The sequence below is a fragment of the Zea mays genome, chromosome 1 (assembly GCF_902167145.1).
Source record: "Zea mays cultivar B73 chromosome 1, Zm-B73-REFERENCE-NAM-5.0, whole genome shotgun sequence".
Lineage (NCBI taxonomy): Eukaryota > Viridiplantae > Streptophyta > Magnoliopsida > Poales > Poaceae > Zea > Zea mays.
In genome coordinates this window covers 187,953,057-187,973,289 of record NC_050096.1, presented here as the reverse complement: position 1 = coordinate 187,973,289, position 20,233 = coordinate 187,953,057, and the positions used below count along the sequence as shown (strand labels likewise).

At 46.2% G+C, this 20,233-nt stretch overlaps 2 protein-coding genes across 3 annotated transcripts; both read right to left on the bottom strand.

The window, feature by feature from the left end:
- Positions 1-7,001: 7,001 nt before the first annotated feature.
- On the bottom strand, positions 7,002-12,949 carry LOC100279218 (uncharacterized). Of its 2 annotated transcripts, none has more exons than NM_001353877.1 (9): positions 12,459-12,949; positions 10,965-11,367; positions 10,504-10,698; positions 9,269-9,723; positions 9,091-9,195; positions 8,791-9,024; positions 8,464-8,682; positions 8,136-8,368; positions 7,002-7,384 (listed from the first exon to the last, which is right to left on the bottom strand). In NM_001353877.1, the coding sequence occupies exons 1-9, from the start codon at positions 12,777-12,779 to the stop codon at positions 7,312-7,314; spliced, it is 2,238 nt and encodes a 745-aa protein (NP_001340806.1). In that variant the 5' UTR covers positions 12,780-12,949; the 3' UTR covers positions 7,002-7,311.
- A 1,532-nt stretch (positions 12,950-14,481) lies between these two features.
- On the bottom strand, positions 14,482-17,387 carry LOC103504716 (uncharacterized). The gene is made up of 2 exons (NM_001326459.1): positions 17,293-17,387; positions 14,482-16,809 (listed from the first exon to the last, which is right to left on the bottom strand). Exon 2 carries the CDS (start codon positions 16,763-16,765, stop codon positions 14,777-14,779), a length of 1,989 nt encoding a protein of 662 aa, NP_001313388.1. The 5' UTR covers positions 16,766-16,809; positions 17,293-17,387; the 3' UTR covers positions 14,482-14,776.
- Positions 17,388-20,233: the final 2,846 nt, after the last annotated feature.

Here is a 20,233-nt window from a genome sequence, read left to right as displayed (position 1 = left end):
GAGGCGTCTATTGGTTGTCGACTTGGTGTAGACTCCTCCTTCTTCTCCTCCGTTGCCTTGAATGCAACGGGTTGAGCTTCGGATGTGGTGGCATCATCAAGCTCGTTGATCTTCCTTGAGCCTTCGATCATGCACTCAAAACTTACAAAATTCCCGATAACCTCCTCGGGGGTCATTTTTGTATATCTAGGATTACCACGGATTAATTGAACTTGAGTAGGGTTAAGGAAAATAAGAGATCTTAGAATAACCTTAACCATCTCGTGGTCATCCCACTTTACGCTCCCGAGGTTGCGCACTTGATTCACCAATGTCTTGAGCCGGTTGTACATGTGTTGTGGCTCCTCCCCTTTGCGAAGCCGGAACCGACCGAGTTCCCCCTCGATCGTTTCCCGCTTGGTGATCTTGGTGAGCTCGTCTCCCTCGTGCGCGGTTTTGAGCACATCCCAAATCTCCTTGGCGCTCTTCAACCCTTGTACTTTGTTATACTCCTCTCTACTTAGAGAGGCGAGGAGTATTGTTGTTGCTTGAGAGTTGAAGTGCTCGATTTGGGCCACCTCATCCTCATCATAGTTCTCATCTCCTACGGACGGTACCTGTGCACCAAACTCAACAACATCCCATATGCTTTTGTGGAGCGAGGTTAGATGAAATCGCATTAAATCGCTCCACCTAGCGTAATCTTCACCATCAAAAGTTGGTGGTTTGCCTAATGGGACGGAAAGTAAAGGTGTATGTTTGGAAATGCGAGGGTAGCATAGGGGGATCTTACTATACTTCTTGCGCTCTTGGCGCTTAGAAGTGACGGACGGTGCATCGGAGTCGGAGGTAGACGTTGATGAAGTGTCGGTCTCGTAGTAGACCACCTTCCTCATCCTCTTGTGCTTGTCGCCTTTCCGATGTGGCTTGTGGGAAGAAGATTTTTCCCTCTTCTCTTTGTGGTGAGAAGAGGAAGACTTTTTCTCCTTCCGTTTGGAGGAGTCCTTCTTCTTCTCCTTCCTCTTGGTGCGGGACTCTTCCGATGAAGTGCTCCCGTGGCTTGTAGTGGGCTTTTCGCCGGTCTCCATCTCCTTCTTGGCGTGATCTCCCGACATCACTTCGAGCGGTTAGGCTCTAATGAAGCACCGGGCTCCGATACCAATTGATAGTCGCCTAGAGGGGGGGTGAATAGGGCGAAACTGAAATTTACAAATATAAACACAACTACAAGCCGGGTTAGTGTTAGAAATATAAACGAGTCCGCGAGAGAGGGCGCAAAACAAATCGCAAGCAAATAATGAAGTGAGACACACGGATTTGTTTTACCGAGGTTCGGTTCTTGCAAACCTACTCCCCGTTGAGGAGGCCACAAAGGCCGGGTCTCTTTCAACCCTTCCCTCTCTCAAACGGTCCCTCGGACCGAGTGAGCTTCTCTTCTCAAATCACTTGGGAATCAAACTTCCCGCAAGGGCCACCACACAATTGGTGCCTCTTGCCTCAATTACAATGTGAGTGTTTGATCACAAGAGAGAATCAAAGAAGAAAGCAATCCAAGCGCAAGAGCTCGAAAGAACACAAGCAAATCACTCTCTCTAGTCACTAGGGTTTTGTGTGTGGAATTGGAGAGGATTTGATCTCTTTGGTGTGTCTAGAATTGAATGCTAGAGCTCTTGTAGTAGTTGGGAAGTGAAAAACTTGGATGCAATGAATGGTGGGGTGGTTGGGGTATTTATAGCCCCAACCACCAAAAGTGGCCGTTGGGAGGCTGTCTGCTCGATGGCGCACCGGACAGTCCGGTGCACACCGGACAGTCCGGTGCCCCCTGCCACGTCATCACTGCCGTTGGATTCTGACCGTTGGAGCTTCTGACTTGTGGGCCCGCCTGGGTGTCCGGTGCACACCGGACAGGTACTGTTGGCTGTCCGGTGTGCCAGCATGGGCGATTCTGACTCCTGCACGCGCTGTGCGCGCATTAAATGCCACAGCAGGTAGCCGTTGGCGCGAAGTAGCCGTTGCTCTGGAGTCGCACCGGACAGTCCGGTGCACACCGGACAGTCCGGTGAATTATAGTGAACGAGCCGTTGGAGTTACCCGACGCTGGCGAGTTCCTGAGGCCGACCTCCCTTGGCGCACCGGACACTGTCCGGTGTACACCGGACAGTCCGGTGAATTATAGCCGAGTCGCCTCAGGGAATTCCCGAAGGTGGCGAGTTTGAGTCTGAGTCCCCCTGGTGCACCGGACATGTCCGGTGGCGCACCGGACAGTCCGGTGCGCCAGACCAGGGGTGCCTTCGGTTGCCCCTTTGCTCCTTTGTTGAATCCAAAACTTGGTCTTTTTATTGGCTGAGTGTGAACCTTTTACACCTGTATAATCTATACACTTGGGCAAACTAGTTAGTCCGAAGATTTGTGTTGGGCAATTCAACCACCAAAATTATTTAGGAACTAGGTGAAAGCCTAATTCCCTTTCACATTTGAATTATGCGGAATAAGAGAATAATCAAAAGAAAAGTTCGAGTTAACCGTTTTCTTTTTCTCCTCGTATTCTTCATCCTTTTGAGAAGAGGAAGATTCGTCGCTGTCGTAGTAGACAACCTTCCTAATGCGCCTCTTCTTCTTTCCATCTTTCTTCTTTTGACTTGAGCCGGAGTCATTGACTTTGTCGTCCCTTGGCTCGTTGAAGATGGACTCCTTCTCATTGTCGTTGACCACCATCCCCTTTCCCTTAGGATCCATCTCTTCGGGCGATTAGTCCCTTTCTTGAAGAGAACGGCTATGATACCAATTGAGAGACCTAGAGGGGGGTGAATAGGTGATCCTGTAAAAACTTGAAAATTAATGCCACAAAACTTGATTAGGAGTTAGCACAATAAAGCCAAGTGGCTAGAGAGGAGTTCTTGCAAAACACAATAACCACAAGGAGATCAACACATAGAGGCACAGTGGTTTATCCCGTGGTTCGGCCAAGTCCAACACTTGCCTACTCCACGTTGTGGCGTCCAACGGACGAGGGTTGCACTCAACCCCTCTCAAGCGGTCCAAAGACCTACTTGAATACCATGGTGTTTTGTTTTGTTTCACTATATCCCGCTTGCGAGGAATCTCCACAACTTGGAGCCTCTCGCCCTTACAATTTGATTATCACAAAGAAGCACGGAAGTAAGGTTGGGATGAGCAACACACACAAGACACAAAACCAGAGCAACAATACGCACACAAGTCACAACACGAGCTCTCAACATAACTCGAAGAGTTCTCTACTCAAATGGAGCTCTAGTTGCTATCACAAAGAATCGAATGCGCGGAAATGAGGTCTTGGTGCTTAGGAATGCTCAAAGGATGCTTGGTGTTCTCCTCCATGCGCCTAGGGGTCCCTTTTATAGCCCCAAGGCAGCTAGGAGTCGTTGAGAGCAATCCAGGAAGGCAATTCTTGCGTTCTGTCGACTGGCGCACCGGACAGTCCGGTGCACCACCGGACACTGTCCGGTGCAGATTTCTTTCCTATTCTGGCGCAGCCGACCGTTGGAGACTTGGAGCCGTTGGCGCACCGGACACTGTCCGGTGCACACCTGACGGTCCGGTGCACCCATCCGACCGTTGGCTCAGCCACGCGTCACGCGCGGATTGCGCGGCCGACCGTTGGCGCGCCTGACCATTGGCTCACCGGACAGTCCGGTGAATTATAGCCGTACGCTGTTGATTTGGTTCCCGAGAGCGGCGACTTCGCCGCAGCCGACTCACCGGACACTGTCCGGTGCACCACCGGACGGTCCGGTGATTTATAGTCGTACGCCGCCGTCGAGACCCGAGAGCAGCCATTTCACCAGAGCCAGCCTGGCGCACCGGACACTGTCCGGTGCACCACCGGACAGTCCGGTGCACCCAGACCGAGCAGAGTCTTGGCTGCTCGAGCCAAGACATATTCAATTGTATTTTCTCTGATTCTAGCACTTAGACAAATATGTTAGTACACAAAAACCAATGTACTAAGTCTAGAATCATACCTTTGTATTGATTTGCACTTTGTCCACCATTTGGCATAGTTTAACACTTAAGCCCTTGTGTTGGACACTAAATCACCAAAATACTTAGAAATGGCCCAAGGGCACATTTCCCTTTCAGGGACCCCAAAAATATTAGAAACATATGAGCTATAGCACACAAAAAATGTTGAAAACATGAAAAATTGGACCAAGGGTATGATACATAAAAAATCTACCCACAAAAATGGGTCTATCAAAAAAGAACATGTGCCTGAGTGTCAAGATAGTCATGTTTTGTGTTAGAACAACTAAAAATCCATGAAGTCACAACCCAAAAAAACTGATGACCCTAGGTATTTGAGCACCTCATGGTTGTAGAAAATCTAAAAAAAGTCATTGTCTCTAGAGCTAAAACTAGCCAGAAAAATGTTCTATCAGTCGAGGTACATCTTGTAAGCTTTAATAGTGCCTTTACAATGTGTGGGGCCCGACCTTCTAGGACACCCAAAAACACATGAATACCATGAACTATAGCTCGCGAAAAATGTTTAAAATGCCAAAATCATTTCGAGAGCGTGGGACTCTAAAACTAGATGTGGTTGAGCTAGATAGGCACATTTGATGTGCAAGACCAACCAAATTCCCTAGAATATTATCCCAAACTGATGTAAAATCCTAATGATTGCTAGTGGCGACAAGGATACAAACAACAAATAACTTGTCATTTGAGAGCAGAAATAGCTACATAGTGTTGTCTTGGACAAGGTGCATCCTAGTATCTCTAATGGTTCCTTAAGAAGGTATGGTGCTTGATAGTTTTGGGACCCCAAAAATCAACTGAGACCCATAAGCGATAGGTCTTGAAAATTTCTAAAAATATGACAATCGACCCGATGGCATGGGAAATAAAAAATCTACCAAGAAAATTGGACCCTAGAAAAAAATTATGGCCAAGTGCCAAGATAGACATGGTTCACGTGTTAGAACAAGAAAAAATCTTAGAATCACAACCCAAAAAAAACTCATGTCCCTAGATATTTAAGCGCCTCAAGGTTGTAAGAAATCCAAAGAACTCATTGTTTCATGAGCTAAAACTTGCTAGAAAAATGCTCCATAAATCGAGGTACATCATGTAAGCTTTAACCGTGGCTTTAAAATGTATGGGGCTCGTCGTTCTAGGACACCCAAAAACACATAAATGACATGAACTATAGCTCACAAAAAATGAAAAATATGTCAAAATCGGTCTAAGAGCTTGTGACTCACTACATGTAGTTGAGCGACTAGATAAACAAATTTGATGTGTAAGACCAACCAAAATCCTAGGAATCCAATCCCAAAATTGATGCAAAAACCAGTGTTCATTTGAGTGGTGATGAGCCTACAAAACACAAAGAACTCGTCATTCGAGAGTAGAAGCTAGCTAGAATTTTTTGTCTAGGCCAAGACACATCCTACTATCCATAACGTTTCGTTAAGAACATCTAGTGCTCGATAGTTCTGGACCCCCCCCCCCACCCACCAAACACCTAAAACCCATGAGCTATAACTCGTGAGAAATGTTGAAAACATTAAAATTGTCCCAAAGGCATGGGATAACAAAAATCTACCCACAAAATGGGCCTAAGAAAAAAAGAATATGTGGCTGAGTGCAAGATAGCCATGTTTGATGTGTTACAACAACAAAAATCCATGAAGTCACAACCCCAAAACAAAAAGAAAAAACTAATGACCCCAGTTATTTGAGTGCCTCAATGTTGTAGAAAACCCAAATAAATCATTGTTTCAAGGCATGCTAGTGTCTAGAAAATTGTTCTATCAACTAAGGTACATCTTGTAAGCATTAACACTGCCATTAGAATGTATAGGTCTTGACCATTCTAGGACACCCAAAAATGCATGAATCCCATGTGTTGTAGCTCACAAAAAATGTTAGAAGTGTCAAAATCATCTCGAGAGTGCGAGACTCTAAAAAACTATATGTGCTTGAGTGACTAGATAGATACATTTAATATCAAGGCCAACCAAATTTCTTGGAATCTTATTCCAAAATTATTGCAAAAACCTAATGATTGTTAGAATGGTGACGAGGATACAAACAATAAAGAACTCATCATTCAGGAGTAGGAACGTCTGGTGCTTGGCAGTTTTGGGACCACCCAAAAACACCTAAAATGCATGAGCTATAGCTCATGAAAAAATGTTGAAAACATGAAAATCAGTCAAGGGCACAGGACATCAAATATCTACCCATGAAAATGATCTTAAGAAGAAAAAAGGTGTTGGAATCACAACCACAAAGCAACAACAAAAACTCAAGACCCTAGGTATCTAAGCGTCTCACAATAGTAAAAACTCCAAAGAACTTATTGTTTCAAGAGGTAAAGCTAGCTCAAAAAATGTTCTCACCGTAGATACATCCTGTTGGCTTTAACTATGCCCTTAGAGTGTATAGGGCTTGACCATTCTAGGACACCCCAAAACACATGAATTTCATGAACTATAGCTCAAAAAAATATTGAAAACTATCAAAGTCGGTCTAAGAGCGCTGGATTCTTAAAACTGCATGTAGTTGAGTGACTAGATAGACAAATTTAATGTACAAGATAACCAAAATCCTTTGAATCCTATCCCAAATTTGATGCAAAAAATAATCATTTGAGTGGTGGTGAGTCTACAGAACATGAACTCACGTTGGATTCTTAAAACTACATGTAGTTGCCTAGATAGACAAATTTGATGTGCACGACAACCAAAATCCTTGGAATCCTATCCCAAATTTGATGCAAAAAATAATCATGAGTGGTAGCGAGCCTACAAAACATAAAGAACTCATCGCAAAGACTACCTAGAAAAATAGTCTCGACCAAGGTACATACTGCTCTCCTTAATGTTTCATTAAGAACGTCTGGTGCCCGATAGTTCCGGGACCCTAAAACATCTAAAACCCATGAACTATATAGCTCATAAAAATGCTAAAAACATGAAAATCGGTACGAGTCCAAGAGCATAGGACATAAAAAATGTACCCACAAAACTGAACCCAAAAAGGAACAAAGCATGTTACTGTACATATTTCGTGTCCGAACTTCAGCACTCCACAACGAAATCTGACAACAGCACACCGCACATGACACATCTCTTATATATCGATCACCTCTTAAACCTCATCGTATATGTTTGATACAGAATGCATATCTTGGCAAAACTCAAGAATTTACACTTTGATGAGGAGACTCTTTAACAGCAGTGTTCCTAAGTTAACCCTAGTTTTATCGGAATGTCACTTTATATATTTCGTATCTTATCTTCTTCGCTACGAGGTAAACAAGCCTTCAATTTTGCATATTCAGTGCCCATTAACTGCAGTCTGCTGGAAATTCTCTCTCTGGTATATTGCCTTCCACCGCTCAAGCTCTTCCCTGCAGATCCGTAACAGCCCAAACATTAGCATCAACTTTTTTTTGTTTATTGTAAAGTAATATGAAGCACAAGGGTTCTCCTGTGTCAGTCAATCGGTTACACCTTTGCTCTTGCACAGTTAGTCAAATGCTGAAAGGCTCTTAAGAAAAATCTGGTTATTTGTTAGTATTCTAGAGCTAGAAACGTCGGTCCTATAAAACAGAATCCTGGTTTCACAATTTCTGTGAGGTATCTGGAGATCAAAACTGTTTGCTCCTGTCAGATTTGCAAGTTTCAAGGTTTTCTAAGAATTTTGGTGTTATTAATGATAAGACAGGTCTACTAGGAATTTGAGCCATGAAGAATGGGTGCTCGAAAACTAAAACATGATCACCTCCAGTTTCTCATCCAGTTTACTTCCAAGTTTTCAAAACTTTGGTTGTGTTTAGGGGTGGTAATGGATCACGATCCAAAATTCCAAATGTTTATTCATGATTTGTTTGGACCCTTAATTAATTTTAGTTCAAAAATGAATAGAAATAAAGCCTTATCCGAATACGATCTGATCCTTAGACTTTAGTGTAAAATTTAAAGCCCATTACCACCCTTGTGTTACAGTACATGTGAAAGTCAATTACTGTTTAGTTATATCTCAATAAAAAAGCAAATATGACATGTTATTATGTTAACATTGAAAAAAATAAGAGTATTAATAAATAAGACAACTGACGTAATCAAACAAAAAAAACACAAACAGGGGAGAAGGATCACCTTAAGCACCATCCTATTGAATCATAATGAAGAAGGCCAAGGACCTTACGCCTCCCATCATTTCTACGGCCAGCACCACGTTTGACCACTGGAAGCTGTTTAATACCTTTAACTTCCATGAGAACCTTGGCGGTACTCAGGTCTGTATCTGGAAAGCAGGTCACCAGTCCTCTTTCATTGCCATGGAACTGAAAACCTCGAGTAAGGCATGATGACACAAGAGAAGAATTTGCCTGCGAAGTTGCCAAGTAAATGTATGTATTGCTAACATAATGAGTAAATAACAGGAAGGACTAAAATTGCAGCCACAATATGAGCAGTTACATACATCCACGGTTGATGAATTTGCCTGGGTACTATCAGAGTTTTCACTTGGCACAAATCCTTTACGACGAAGGTCACCTAATGTTACAATTCCCTCAAGAAAATCTTCATTATCTACAACAACAACACAGCTTTGCTGCTTCTCTTGCATAAGCCTTGTTGTCTCCTCGATGGTGAATGTAGGTGTGACCTTCACATAATGCTTTGTCATTGCTTGTGATACCTGGAAAAGTGATGTTATGAAGTTGCAAAATAACTTGAGAATCACATTTCACAAATGTATTAATCATTTAACTTTGTACAAACAAAGAGAATAACTTCAATTATCAACCTTCAAGTCATCAAGAAGCATCTCCTCATTGTTACTACCATAGTGGTAGGGATCAACGTCTAGAATTGTGAGTTCCACATCGTCTCCATCTTGTCGCCTCCAATCTGTCTCATTCCTATCTGTGGGAGGTAACAATGACGAATAGCCATGACGGGGTGATGTTGCCTCGAATGTATCTTTGCTACCAGATTGATTTACAACAGATGGGACCCATATTGCTAAACCAACAGCTCCCTGTTAATCAGCACAAAATAATGAATAAATTAAATTATAGGGCAGTAAAAAATGCATATACATTACCATTAGAGGAAGTAGAATTCTGTAATCCTTGGTCAATTCAAAGAGTAGCAGCACAGATGTCAGTGGAACAGAACACACTGAAGCCAGCGTAGCAGCCATTCCCACCTAAATCGTATGGAAAGTTAGCACAATATAGGAGTCACGCGTTAAACTGACTGACAAAAAATAAGAAACTTACCAGTGCATAAGCTTGAGGATGTGCAACAGCAGTGTTACCCGGAATCGCAGAGTTTATTAATTCTGCTGCTGAGCCTCCAAAAACAGCACCAACAGCAGCGCCAATCATCAAACTTGGAGCATAAAGGCCACCAACAAGACCAGAACCTTTGCAAAGTGCCGTTGCTACAACTTTCGCAGCAGCTAATTGAGCCAAGAGCCAGATTCCAGGGGCTGAAGCACTTTTGCCCGTATGTAGAATCTCATCCACATTGGTGAAACCCCAATATAATATTCCAGGATACCTTAGAGCTATTAAGCCTGCTCCAAGACCACCTAGAGCAGGACATACTACAGCAGGAAGGCCAAACTTCTTCTTTATCAAGTCAAAAGTCTTAGTGAACCAAACAACCAACTGCCTGAATGCCACACTTACAACACCGCAAAGCATGCCCAGAATAAGGTAGAGTGGCAGCTCTGGTGAATATAATCTTAGTCAGTTTTATGTTGAAACAAAGTTAACAGTAAAAAAGTTGGAGAAATACAACTCATGTTAGATCACAAAGTATTCCGAATTACCAAACTCTAAATGTCAATAAAAATGTTAACTCATGAATACACTAATAAAACGGAGTTGTAAAATGTAAATACTTCTATGTTGAATCACATGTGCTGCATCATGGTGGTAAATAGAACAGGCTGACATGAACCTGCCACATTTGATTATTAAAGACTAAAGCGCAATACAACTATATTTTTTTCTCTTGGAAAAGCAATTAACACCAAACTTAAAAAGAAAAAAGAACACATGTTCAAGTTCTTACCATAAGCCTAGAGGAAGATTAAAGAGCCAGATAAAGTTTGATTGGGCACTAGAGCCTAAAGTAGGAAATAGAAGCTTTATTTGAGTTCCCAAGTTTCAAAAAGAGAATGCTAGACAGGCGGCTGGAGGAATATAGAAGTTGGAGACATAAGATGGCATGGTGATGAACAGTAGCTATAAATGACTTAAAATCGGATGTTCGCAACAGAGTTTATTACAGATATTCACTAACATGAATGTTACCCAAAATAGCAAAAGCACAAAAAACGTACAGGCCATGTATCACAAAAATGACAGACTGAAATTATCTCAAAAATATGGATGAAAATTAGAGCCAAAAATAAGGTGAGAACGCATACTTCCCTATATCTTGAAGGTAACTAAGAAACAACTACCTTATTAACACCAAAAATAATCAGAATAAAGTAAAATACCAGCAGCAGATTTTAGTTCATACGTCGGCACAATAAATGCTGCCTTTTCCCCTAGCAGAACATTGGAAACAGTTGATGATATAACTGATGCTAATATAATCATAGCAGTAGTAAATGGTGGAGAATTTTCTGCTCGAAGTGGCCGTAATACTGTTTCGATAGCAAAAAAGCACCCAGCAACTGCAGCATTGAAACCTAAAGACCATAGTAACACAAGTTAGGAGAGGATATAGGGGAAGAAAGTCAGTAGCATGAAGAACATGAAGGTTGTAAAAAGGAATTTAAGCAAATATTTATTATTCCTAAAATATTTCATGTTTCTACTTCCTAAACAGAAGTGCAATTTTTAGATAAAAACGGCCAATATCTTAGCAAGCTGAAACAAAACTGGAAATACACCCCTTTCATTTTCGGTCCATTGAGTCCATATCACGAATGGAATAGATAATTAATTAAAATACCTGAGGCGATTCCAGCAGCTGATCCGGCAGCAACAAGAGCAATTCTTCGTTCCCTATTGTTCTCCATCATTTCCGCACACCCATTTGCGCATGATTTACCAATATCAACACTGGGTCCTTCTGGCCCCAGTGAACACCCTGTCCCTAAAGTAATTGCGGCTTGGATAGCTTTGATTGTGGGAAAAATCGCAGCCATGAAATCAATACCCTCCCTTTGAGATGATAAGGATTGCTTTATCTGCTCAAAAATCTCCAATAATCCATGCATCATGCCCACAACTACTCCACCAGTCACTGGAATTAACAATATCCTATGCCAGGTATCAGCAAGCCTCTGCAGACGAAGCCAAGCAGCACCCTCAGTGGGAGTGCCTGCCCATGCCCATTCATGTATGACATGTACCTGAAAAGGTCAGGCAGCCACTTCTGAGATAGTGACAGACATTCGGGAAGGTCCAAATAATAACTCTGTGTGAATGAAAAAAAACCACAGCCAAACACAGTTGTATACCTCTTATACAATGACTATGTGTTCTTCCAAATTAACATATTCTCCTTTTGATTTGAATAGCTGATTTAAGTACACATCGCAAATAATGTGCAACGGATCTAGATCTAACCCTGTATTGAAAATTGCTTGCTAGTTGCCAGTGACTCAACATCACAGTAAGTGAGCAAACAGGTGAGTAAAATCACCTTGATTGTATATAATAAGGGAAAATATTCAGTGCAAACCCTCTACTCAGTTGAACCGTGAAAACCCTTTAGAAAAACATACTTAGGAGTTCTAAAAAAATGGAACTACGCACATCCATAATGCAACATATAGATATACATTACTTGCACTAAATGATAAAGCAAAACCAAATGGAGTGGAATAACCAAGATATCACCCCAAAGAACACCAGTTACTCAAAAAAAATCGTGTTGATGAGTCACTTGTAACACTAACTAGTAAAACAACATATCAAGCAATCTTTACAAATGGTTACCTTAAATTCTGTGTCTGTGAGTGTGTTTGTGTGTGCATCATACATTGTTTTTAAGCATTTTGGGGAAAATAAAACATCCAACCACCTAATCAATTCAGTATTAGCAAACGCTATCTGATAATAAATTCACGGCATATAAATCAGGACACAGCCAGGTCGTTCACAAAAATCACCAGCAACAAAACAGTAGCCGGCTAATAGCAGTATAGCACTAACATACAACATAAGATTCTGCCTGCAAACCCTTAGCCTCACACAGTGTAGTCGAAATCGAAATACTGTGAGACATGGTACACCATCCCCACGGTATGAAATTTCGTATTTAGGAGACACCAAAAGATACATTGAGGCCTCCAGTATCCAATAAACAGCAACGCAAGCCGTAATAAAGTAATTAACACCAGCATACGAGTGGGAATTTCCAAAATATGCATACGACTCGATTCTTCCGTGAGATGAAGAAACAACGCGGCCCCCCACATGGAGAGGTCTTGGCACTCACCCCGCGATTGAACACAGCGACGCAGATGCCGGTGGCGAGCCCAAGAAGGCATCCTACGAGCAGCAGCGCCCACTCGGGCGGCGCGCCGTCGCCGAGCTCGTCGCTATCCTCCTCGGGCCTCCTCGGTGACGCCCCGGCCTCGCCGCCGCCGTGCCCCGCGTCCGCGCCGCCGCGGCTTCGGTTGGAGAGCCGGCGGTCCAGGTTGCGCAGCAGGTCCCGCACGCGGCTCCGGCGCGGGGTCACGGCGGGCGAGTCCGGGTCCGACGAGGACGGCAGCGCCGCCGCGCTCGCGCGCAGCGGCTCGAGGTCGCTCCCCGCCATGGCGACACCAGCGGCGGGAGGAGGAAGGCCCGGACTCAACAAGGTCGCATGAGGGTGCCGCCGGATCTAGGGCTCGTTTTCCCGCGCCGGATCTCGTCGGTTGTTGGCGATGAGGCGACGCGGGGCGGAGAGAGGCAGGGCAAGCCGGAAGCGGACGAGGAAAGCAAAGCTAGGTGGGTGTGGTGTGGCCGTGGGATTGAGATCCTCTACAGACGCTGCCAGGTGAGCCCGGCGGGTACCCGGACCCACATGCAGTCACAAATGCCCTCTGCAGTGGCTGCAGAGGTACGCGCGTGTTTTGCATATAGCCCCCGTGCGAGTTCGTATTCACAAGCACGCGCCCTCCACGGGTTTGTCGTCGTTGTCGGGGTGCGTTGGGCCGACAAAGACAGGCACTGGCCCATTGACCACTCAAGTTGTTTCGGTAGGCCTCCACTCCACTACAGGCCCACGTGGATCTGGCAGTAAAGAGCAGAGGTGCCAGTCCTACAGTTCATGTAGACGAAGCTTAAGACTGGCCGCAGCGCCGCACGCTACGGCGCGCGCTCGCTTGCATGCCGGCTACAGCGCACGCGCTATCGCCCGCAGCGCAGCACGCTATCGCGCACTCCACCGCGCGGGACTCTTCTCTCTCCCCTCAGCTGCAGCGTGCGCGCGCTCCCCCCTACCACTGTTCCTGTGGGCCCGCCTTCAATTAATAGTAGAAGAAAAATTGATAGTAGATGAAAAGTAGGTATAGAAAATGATATTTTATATTGTAGTGGGATATAGGGGGAGTATTTAGGGGAAACCACTGCGGGAGATGAAAAAGTAGGGGATACACTGTTGATGATGTGACCCAGAAAAGTGATATAGGGGGAAAAATTTAGAGGGAACCGCTGCGGATAGCCTAACAGAGGCAGGAAGCAGGATTCAGGGAGCATGGAAAGATGATCCTTTGGACGAACAAAAAGTCTGCTAGCCTCCCTTTGCTACTGCTTCTTTCGGACAAAAAAAAACATTGTTTTTTTTCCTTTCTTTCTGCTTCGCGTTTGCTTTCGGTGAAAGAATCGTTTCATTGGGAGAAATGACGCGAGATCAGATCCAGACGTCGCCATTTCCACAGACAAACCTTGCATCAAAAGTGAAGGCCTTTTGGCATTCGGATTTGCCCATAGATGCATGTATTTTTTGAACAAACATAGCACTTCCCAGCAGCTCAATCTGAACTCGAGATGATTAAAAAAAAAGGAAGAACACCTTCATTTCTGAAAGTTCAGCACCTCCACTTACTCGTAACACCTGCGCTAAAATAAGTTACAGACGGTGGCATCATTGACCTTGGATATTATACTACTGATATCTCTAACAAATCTGTAGCTTGTGAAGACTTACAGGTTCAGAAATAAATAGGGCCGTGAAAACTTGTGAACCCTTTTTTTGTAGGGTTAGGGTCCCTTCTTTGTAATACAGCACAGGGATGTCAAGATTTGTATTGCATTCTCTTTGATAATATGACATACCTATACTCGAGATTAAAGCCGTATTTTGTGCACAGAGCTGGTAACATACAACTGAGAGATGATTCTAGGCACATCCAAACAAGAAAAAGTGGATTACAAATGGCTTCTTCGGCTGATCCAGTCCAGTGTAGCAAAAATAGCAATTTAACATTAAGTGACCATGTCAGTCTGAAGAAAGATAACAGATACACTTTGCAATTCTCAATAATATAACTTACCAAAGCCTGTAATAAGCACGCCATTTCCACTCCAATACAATTTGCCGAACAAACACAGTAGTACCATTGCTCCTAAACTCTAACAAAGCCAGGCTGTAGTATCTAGATCAGATGGAGCACTTACAACTCTGACCAATTGGAACTGGAAACAGATACTGCACTCCTACTTGGAACTAAACACGTCACTAGTTTACCCAAAACCACCTCATCTCGTAAACTACGCCCATCACAGGTACGCACAGCTGTGAACGAATCTGTCTGCAGACTGTGGAATACATCAATCAATCTTTACGGATGAGAAGAGGTAGTGCACAAAGGCGAATGATGTCAAAAAGCCAATGGTTCCGGTTGTCAGCATGATTGCAAATGCCATGAGGAATGAGTAGCAAACATAAAGCATTGCAGAGACAGGCCCGCTCAGGCTTCTGAGGTCAAAGACCAAGTAGTTGATGGAGTAGAGAAACACGTAGACAGCGACAGAACCAGAGGCGAAGAAAGCCTTCCACCACCACCTCCAGTCCTCCACACAGAGGTTCATGTATGTTAGTACAACGGACACCTCGGCACAGACAGCAACAAGCAGCAGCAGGACAATCAGCAGGAAACCAAACACATAGTAGAACCTTCCAAGCCATATGCTCGATAGAATGAAGAAGAGCTCAATAAACAGGGTACCAAATGGCAGTGTTCCTGCACCAAGGACAAGAAGCCACGATGGATACTTCCTTGCTGGGATCTCTCTGGGGATCTGATTGGTCCGAACCGGGAATTCTATTTTCTCCGCTCTTGTACCAAGAAAACCACCAACAAGCGTCAATGGCACAGAAATGCAGAACCATAGAGCCAGGAGGGTGAAAAATAGTGAGATAGGTAAAGCCCCAGTGCTCTCACTTTTCCACAACACAAAGTTTAGGACAGTAAGGACCGTAAACATGACACCAGGGAAAAAGCAAGCAGTCAACCAGGACACTGATCTCCATCCTTCGGATGTGCCCTTAATAGTCCTCCAGAACCGAACACTGACATACCCACTTGCAATACCAAGGAAAAGATATAGAACAATCATCCCAGTAAGGAGCATTCCTCTTGAGGCTGGAGACATGAACCCAAGTGTGGCAAAAACGATTGTTACGACTGCCATGCCCAAAATCTGAACCCCATCACCAATCATTATGCATAACAGCTTGGAGCAAGATGGCTCTCTGAATACATCACCGACGACGAGCTTCCAACCAGATAGTTCCTCATTCATCTGAGCTTGCGCTTCCTTGTCAAGCTCTTCATACCTAGTCAGGTCCCTCCTAACAGTTCTGAGGAATATAACAAAGACAATTCCAGCCAAGAACAAGATCACCAAGAGGGAGTTCATTATAGAGAACCAGTGGACCTTGGCGCCAGCCTCCATCTTCAGATAGACATCCCACCTAGATGGCCACCTGATGTCGCTCTTGACAAACTCAACATCATAAGTGAACGTGATCCTCTCCTGTTGCCTGATCACTTGAGACTTCTTAAGCTCCACGGGGCAGTCCACCGGATCAATGTTGTCGTACATATTAAGCTTAGAAAAATCATCGGCGTTACGCTTCACGCTGCAAGGCACAACCTGAAATCCAACAATCTGATACCCAGACATCCCATTCTTGTCCGTCTCTGAGATGACAGCAGATCCTTCTTCTCCGGTGCCAATGATTTCCACATTTCTACCCTCATACTCATGGACCAAGACCTTAAACTTCAAGTGGTTGATGATATAATCATCCGAGGCACCGGGTGGAGAGTAACCAACAGGAAAACCAGTCCACTGTACCGTGACATCGTTCTGCTTAGTGAAACGCATGACAGGCAGATTGTCTAGCATCATGTTGACCTGGTAAAGATCACGGGTGCGCTGCTTAAGGAGCTTGGCGTCATTCTCATTGAGCCCTTTTGTGGTGCAGAGGAAGACAGACTCGTTAACATTCACATGGAACCGGTAGGGGGAGTTGTCAATCTGGTCACCCATCAGAAGCTCACCCAGATTCTCGGCACTCTTCTTGATGCCGCCCTGGGGGCGGCAGTATGGTAGGCTGTAGTAGTTGAAAGGCATCTCCGTCTCGATGGACGTGAGAGAGTTCACCTTGGCGTGTATCACCTCGCCTTGGGAGTATGTGTGCATGTAGCTGCCAGGCAAGTAGAACGCACCCCCCGGTGACACGGCAACCAGTAACAACGTCAGCCACAGCAGCGGAGCCACGAAACAGGGACTGTGCAGCGCCCGAGCCATGCGAAGCAAAAGGTGTCCAGCACCTAGAACATGAACGAGCGAACCTGCAGGCAAAGAAGAATTTAGGTTACGTTCACATAAGAGGGGCAGCACAAATCTACAAGAAACCATTACTACATAAGCACCGTATTTTGGACAGGAATAGACTGAATGTATGCTGAAAGAGTGCAAATGCAGAAACCTAGATCCTACTCTCTCTCTCTCTCTCTTTCTAAAATCTCTCCGCTCTCACAGTTTTGAGACCGTTCACTGTAAAACCTAGATCCTAATTGGACTGCCGCTATACGCCAAACTCTCTACGCCACAGCACAAAAATGTCTCTACGCTGCCACCAGCAAAGGATACCCATCACCCCACCGTGGCAAATACGAAGTGGTGCCAACTAATCTGGCATGGGGGGCGGAGGTTCTGTCCCAAGGAGGCCAGAGATCTAGAGCAAGCAACCGGGCGAGAACCCAAGAGTAAACCGCAGCGCTGCAGCGGGTGGTAGAGAAGAGTAGATAAGAGGAGAGGGAGAGGGGGGGTACCTTGTAGAACGGAGGGCGAGAACAAGGGGCTCGCCGGAGGGGAAAGGGAAGACGAGAGAGGAATGGATGCGTTGGGGGCTCCGCTTGGGGTTGGGGCCGGCACGGTGAGTGGTGGCGCTTCCAAATCTTTTTACTCGCGTGCTTTTGCGGTTATTATTGAACATACCACATGGACATGGACTGCTTCACATTCGCTTCTGAAAAAACCCCGATCCGGCAGGTACGGCCCAGATGAAATCAAAGAAGCCCGCTCGAAGTGACGGGCCACCCGGGGTTTTGCGACGGGCACTGGGAACTGACTAAGGGCCTGCCTTATCAGGCCGTCGCCCGATCACAGCAACCGGCCCAGTCCGCCGGAGCCGAGGGGCAGTATGCTGTGCCTGTGCTGTGCAGGCATTCCGTTATTCGAAACACACACACGGCTACGGGTGGCTCCGGTGACCCACGTGAACAGTGGCGCATATATTAATTAGAGCCCGTGTCAACCTGTGCCCGTGCTGTGCATGCAAACGATCGCAATAAATGCGTCTACATTCCTCCTGTACCACATGTCTCTCGATCTCGGTGCAATGCAAGCGGAGCCACGTCTCCAACCTCGGCGGCGACGGCGAATTTATTACCACTCTACTCGCGTAGTACGGCGGCAGTGCCTTCTGTTCACCGTCCGGCCTTGTGTGTCTCTGTGTGTGTTTTTTCTTCTTGTGCTCCTGCACCGCTGCACGGCCAGGGACGAGCAGAAGGAGCTTTCGTAGCGCACAGCCGCACAGTACGCGACGAGGTCCCTGATCTGATGCGGCGAGGCATGCGGGCCAAAGGTGATGCTGGACTGACTGGTCAATGGTGCAGCTAGCCCAAGGTTTTTTTTGCCTGCTCGTCTGATGAGAACTGAAAAAAAAAGTTGCGACATCGTCCGTACCGTAGTAGTAACGCCGCGCTACCACACCAAGTCCAAGCTAGACGCGGACGACAGCCTCGGCGAGGGAGTGGCGGCATATGCTGATCGATACACACCCGCTAGTGACTGACGGGTGTGTCGTCGTTGCGCGACACAGCTCTGTTGCGTCCACCTTGCCGACCGCCGGCCATCCGGTAAAAGTAAAACCTTTTTTTTTACGAGGGCAGATTGAAAGCGACATGCTCCTCAAGTCCTCGTCGCCGGAGGAGAACGAGGCCGCCCCTGCACTGCCATGCCATGCCATGCCACGGTACCACTACATACCATACCATACCAGCCCAGGCAAGGAGGCATGCGTGTTGGCCTGGCGTCAATGGCGCCGACCGAGCCGAGACGGCTGCATCTGCATGCATGGGCATTGACCCCACGTCCCGCCCATTACTCTGCATGCAGATGCGGCAGAGCATGGTTAGTTTAACCGTTACATAGATCTCGTTCGTATCGTATGGTTCCCGCGCCGACCCACATCCAGCCCTCGTGGACCAGTTACGACCCCATCATCGTCGTCATCATCATAAGCTCCCGTGCGCGTGCCGGCTAGCCAAACCACTAGTAGAAATTACGAGGTAATCATGGCGCTGCCCTTACATTGGTGCCTGCTGCTGGGTGCTGGTGGTGCCCCTGCTGGCTGGGTGGGGTGGTGGCCGACTCACTGGACGACGGGCACGCGCGGGCGCGTCTTTTTTTACCGCCAAGCCCCACCAACGCCACGCCGCGCGCCCAGCAGTTAGGAATCAGATTGTTTTAATACTCTCAATTACCACTCCAACCAGCAAAAGCGTCCTTACGTCGTTACAATTTTAACTTATGTTTAAATATAGTATACAATACAAAGACATATCTACTATACTTAAAGTATCGATTTCAACTGTCGTTCTGCGTTATCTTTTTACAAAAAAATCTCTATATTTATTCTAAATCAACTCAGCGTAAAGTATTAAAAAGTAGTGCATGAGTTAGGGTTTGAACCCACACCTTAATCTCTACTACTCTATAAGGACGCGGTGTAGGCGTCCACAGGCTACGTCGTGCCTCGGCCCTGATGCGCCCCCTCCCCTACCTCGTTTGTCTCCAGCGTGCTCGGTGCCCATCCTTCCCGAAAATGTCGCCGCCCTCATCATCGTGCCCTATCCCCTACCTCGTCTGTCTCCAGCGTGCTCGACGTCCATCCTTCCCGAAAATGTCACAGCCCTCATCACCGTGCGAGCGGTCCCATCACCGTGCGATGACCGCGCCCCCATCCCACGTCTCCCTGAAAGGGAAATGTGCCCTTGGGCCATTTCTAAGTGTTTTGGTGATTTAGTGTCCAACACAAGTGCCTAAGTGTAAAAAGGTGGACAAAGTACAAATCAAGGATAAAGGTATGTTTCTCAGACTTAGTACATTGTTTTATGGACTAATGTATTGTGTCTAAGTGCTGGAAACAGGAAAAATCCAATTGAAAATGCCTTGGCTCAAGCAGCCAAAGTATGCTCAGTCTGGGAGCACCGGACTATCCGGTGGTGCACCGGACAGTGTCCGGTGCGCCAGGCTGGCTCTAGCGAACAGGCTGCTCTCGGGACTTCGACGGCGGTGTACGGCTATAATTCACCGGACTGTCCGGTGGTGCACCGGACTGTCCGGTGGGCCGTTCACAGGCGAACTCGTCGCTCTCGGGAATTCATCGGCGACGTACGGCTATAATTCACCGGACTGTCCGGTGTGCACCGGACTGTCCGGTGAGCCAACGGTCGGCCGCGCAATCTGCGCGGGACACGTGGTCGAGCCAACGGCTAGAAGGGGGCACCGGACTGTCCGGTGTGCACCGGACATGTCCGGTGCGCCAACGGCTCTCAAGCTGCCAACGGTCGACTGCGCCATTTTTGGAAAGAAATCGGGCACCGGACAGTGTCCGGTGTGCACCGGACTGTCCGGTGCGCCAGTCGACAGAAGGCAAGATCAGCCTTCCTAGAATGCTCTCAACGGCTCCTAGCTGCCTTGGGGCTA

Excerpts from the sequence above, each read along its gene's own strand:
- LOC100279218 (NM_001353877.1), bottom strand. The coding sequence starts at position 12,779 with ATGGCGGGGAGCGACCTCGAGCCGCTGCGCGCGAGCGCGGCGGCGCTG. Across the intron at positions 11,368-12,458 it reads TCGCTGTGTTCAATCGCGGG|GTACATGTCATACATGAATG; the intron begins GTGAGTGCCAAG and ends TGACCTTTTCAG. Across the intron at positions 9,025-9,090 it reads GAATTCTACTTCCTCTAATG|GGAGCTGTTGGTTTAGCAAT; the intron begins GTAATGTATATG and ends GCTGATTAACAG.
- LOC103504716 (NM_001326459.1), bottom strand. The coding sequence starts at position 16,765 with ATGGCTCGGGCGCTGCACAGTCCCTGTTTCGTGGCTCCGCTGCTGTGG.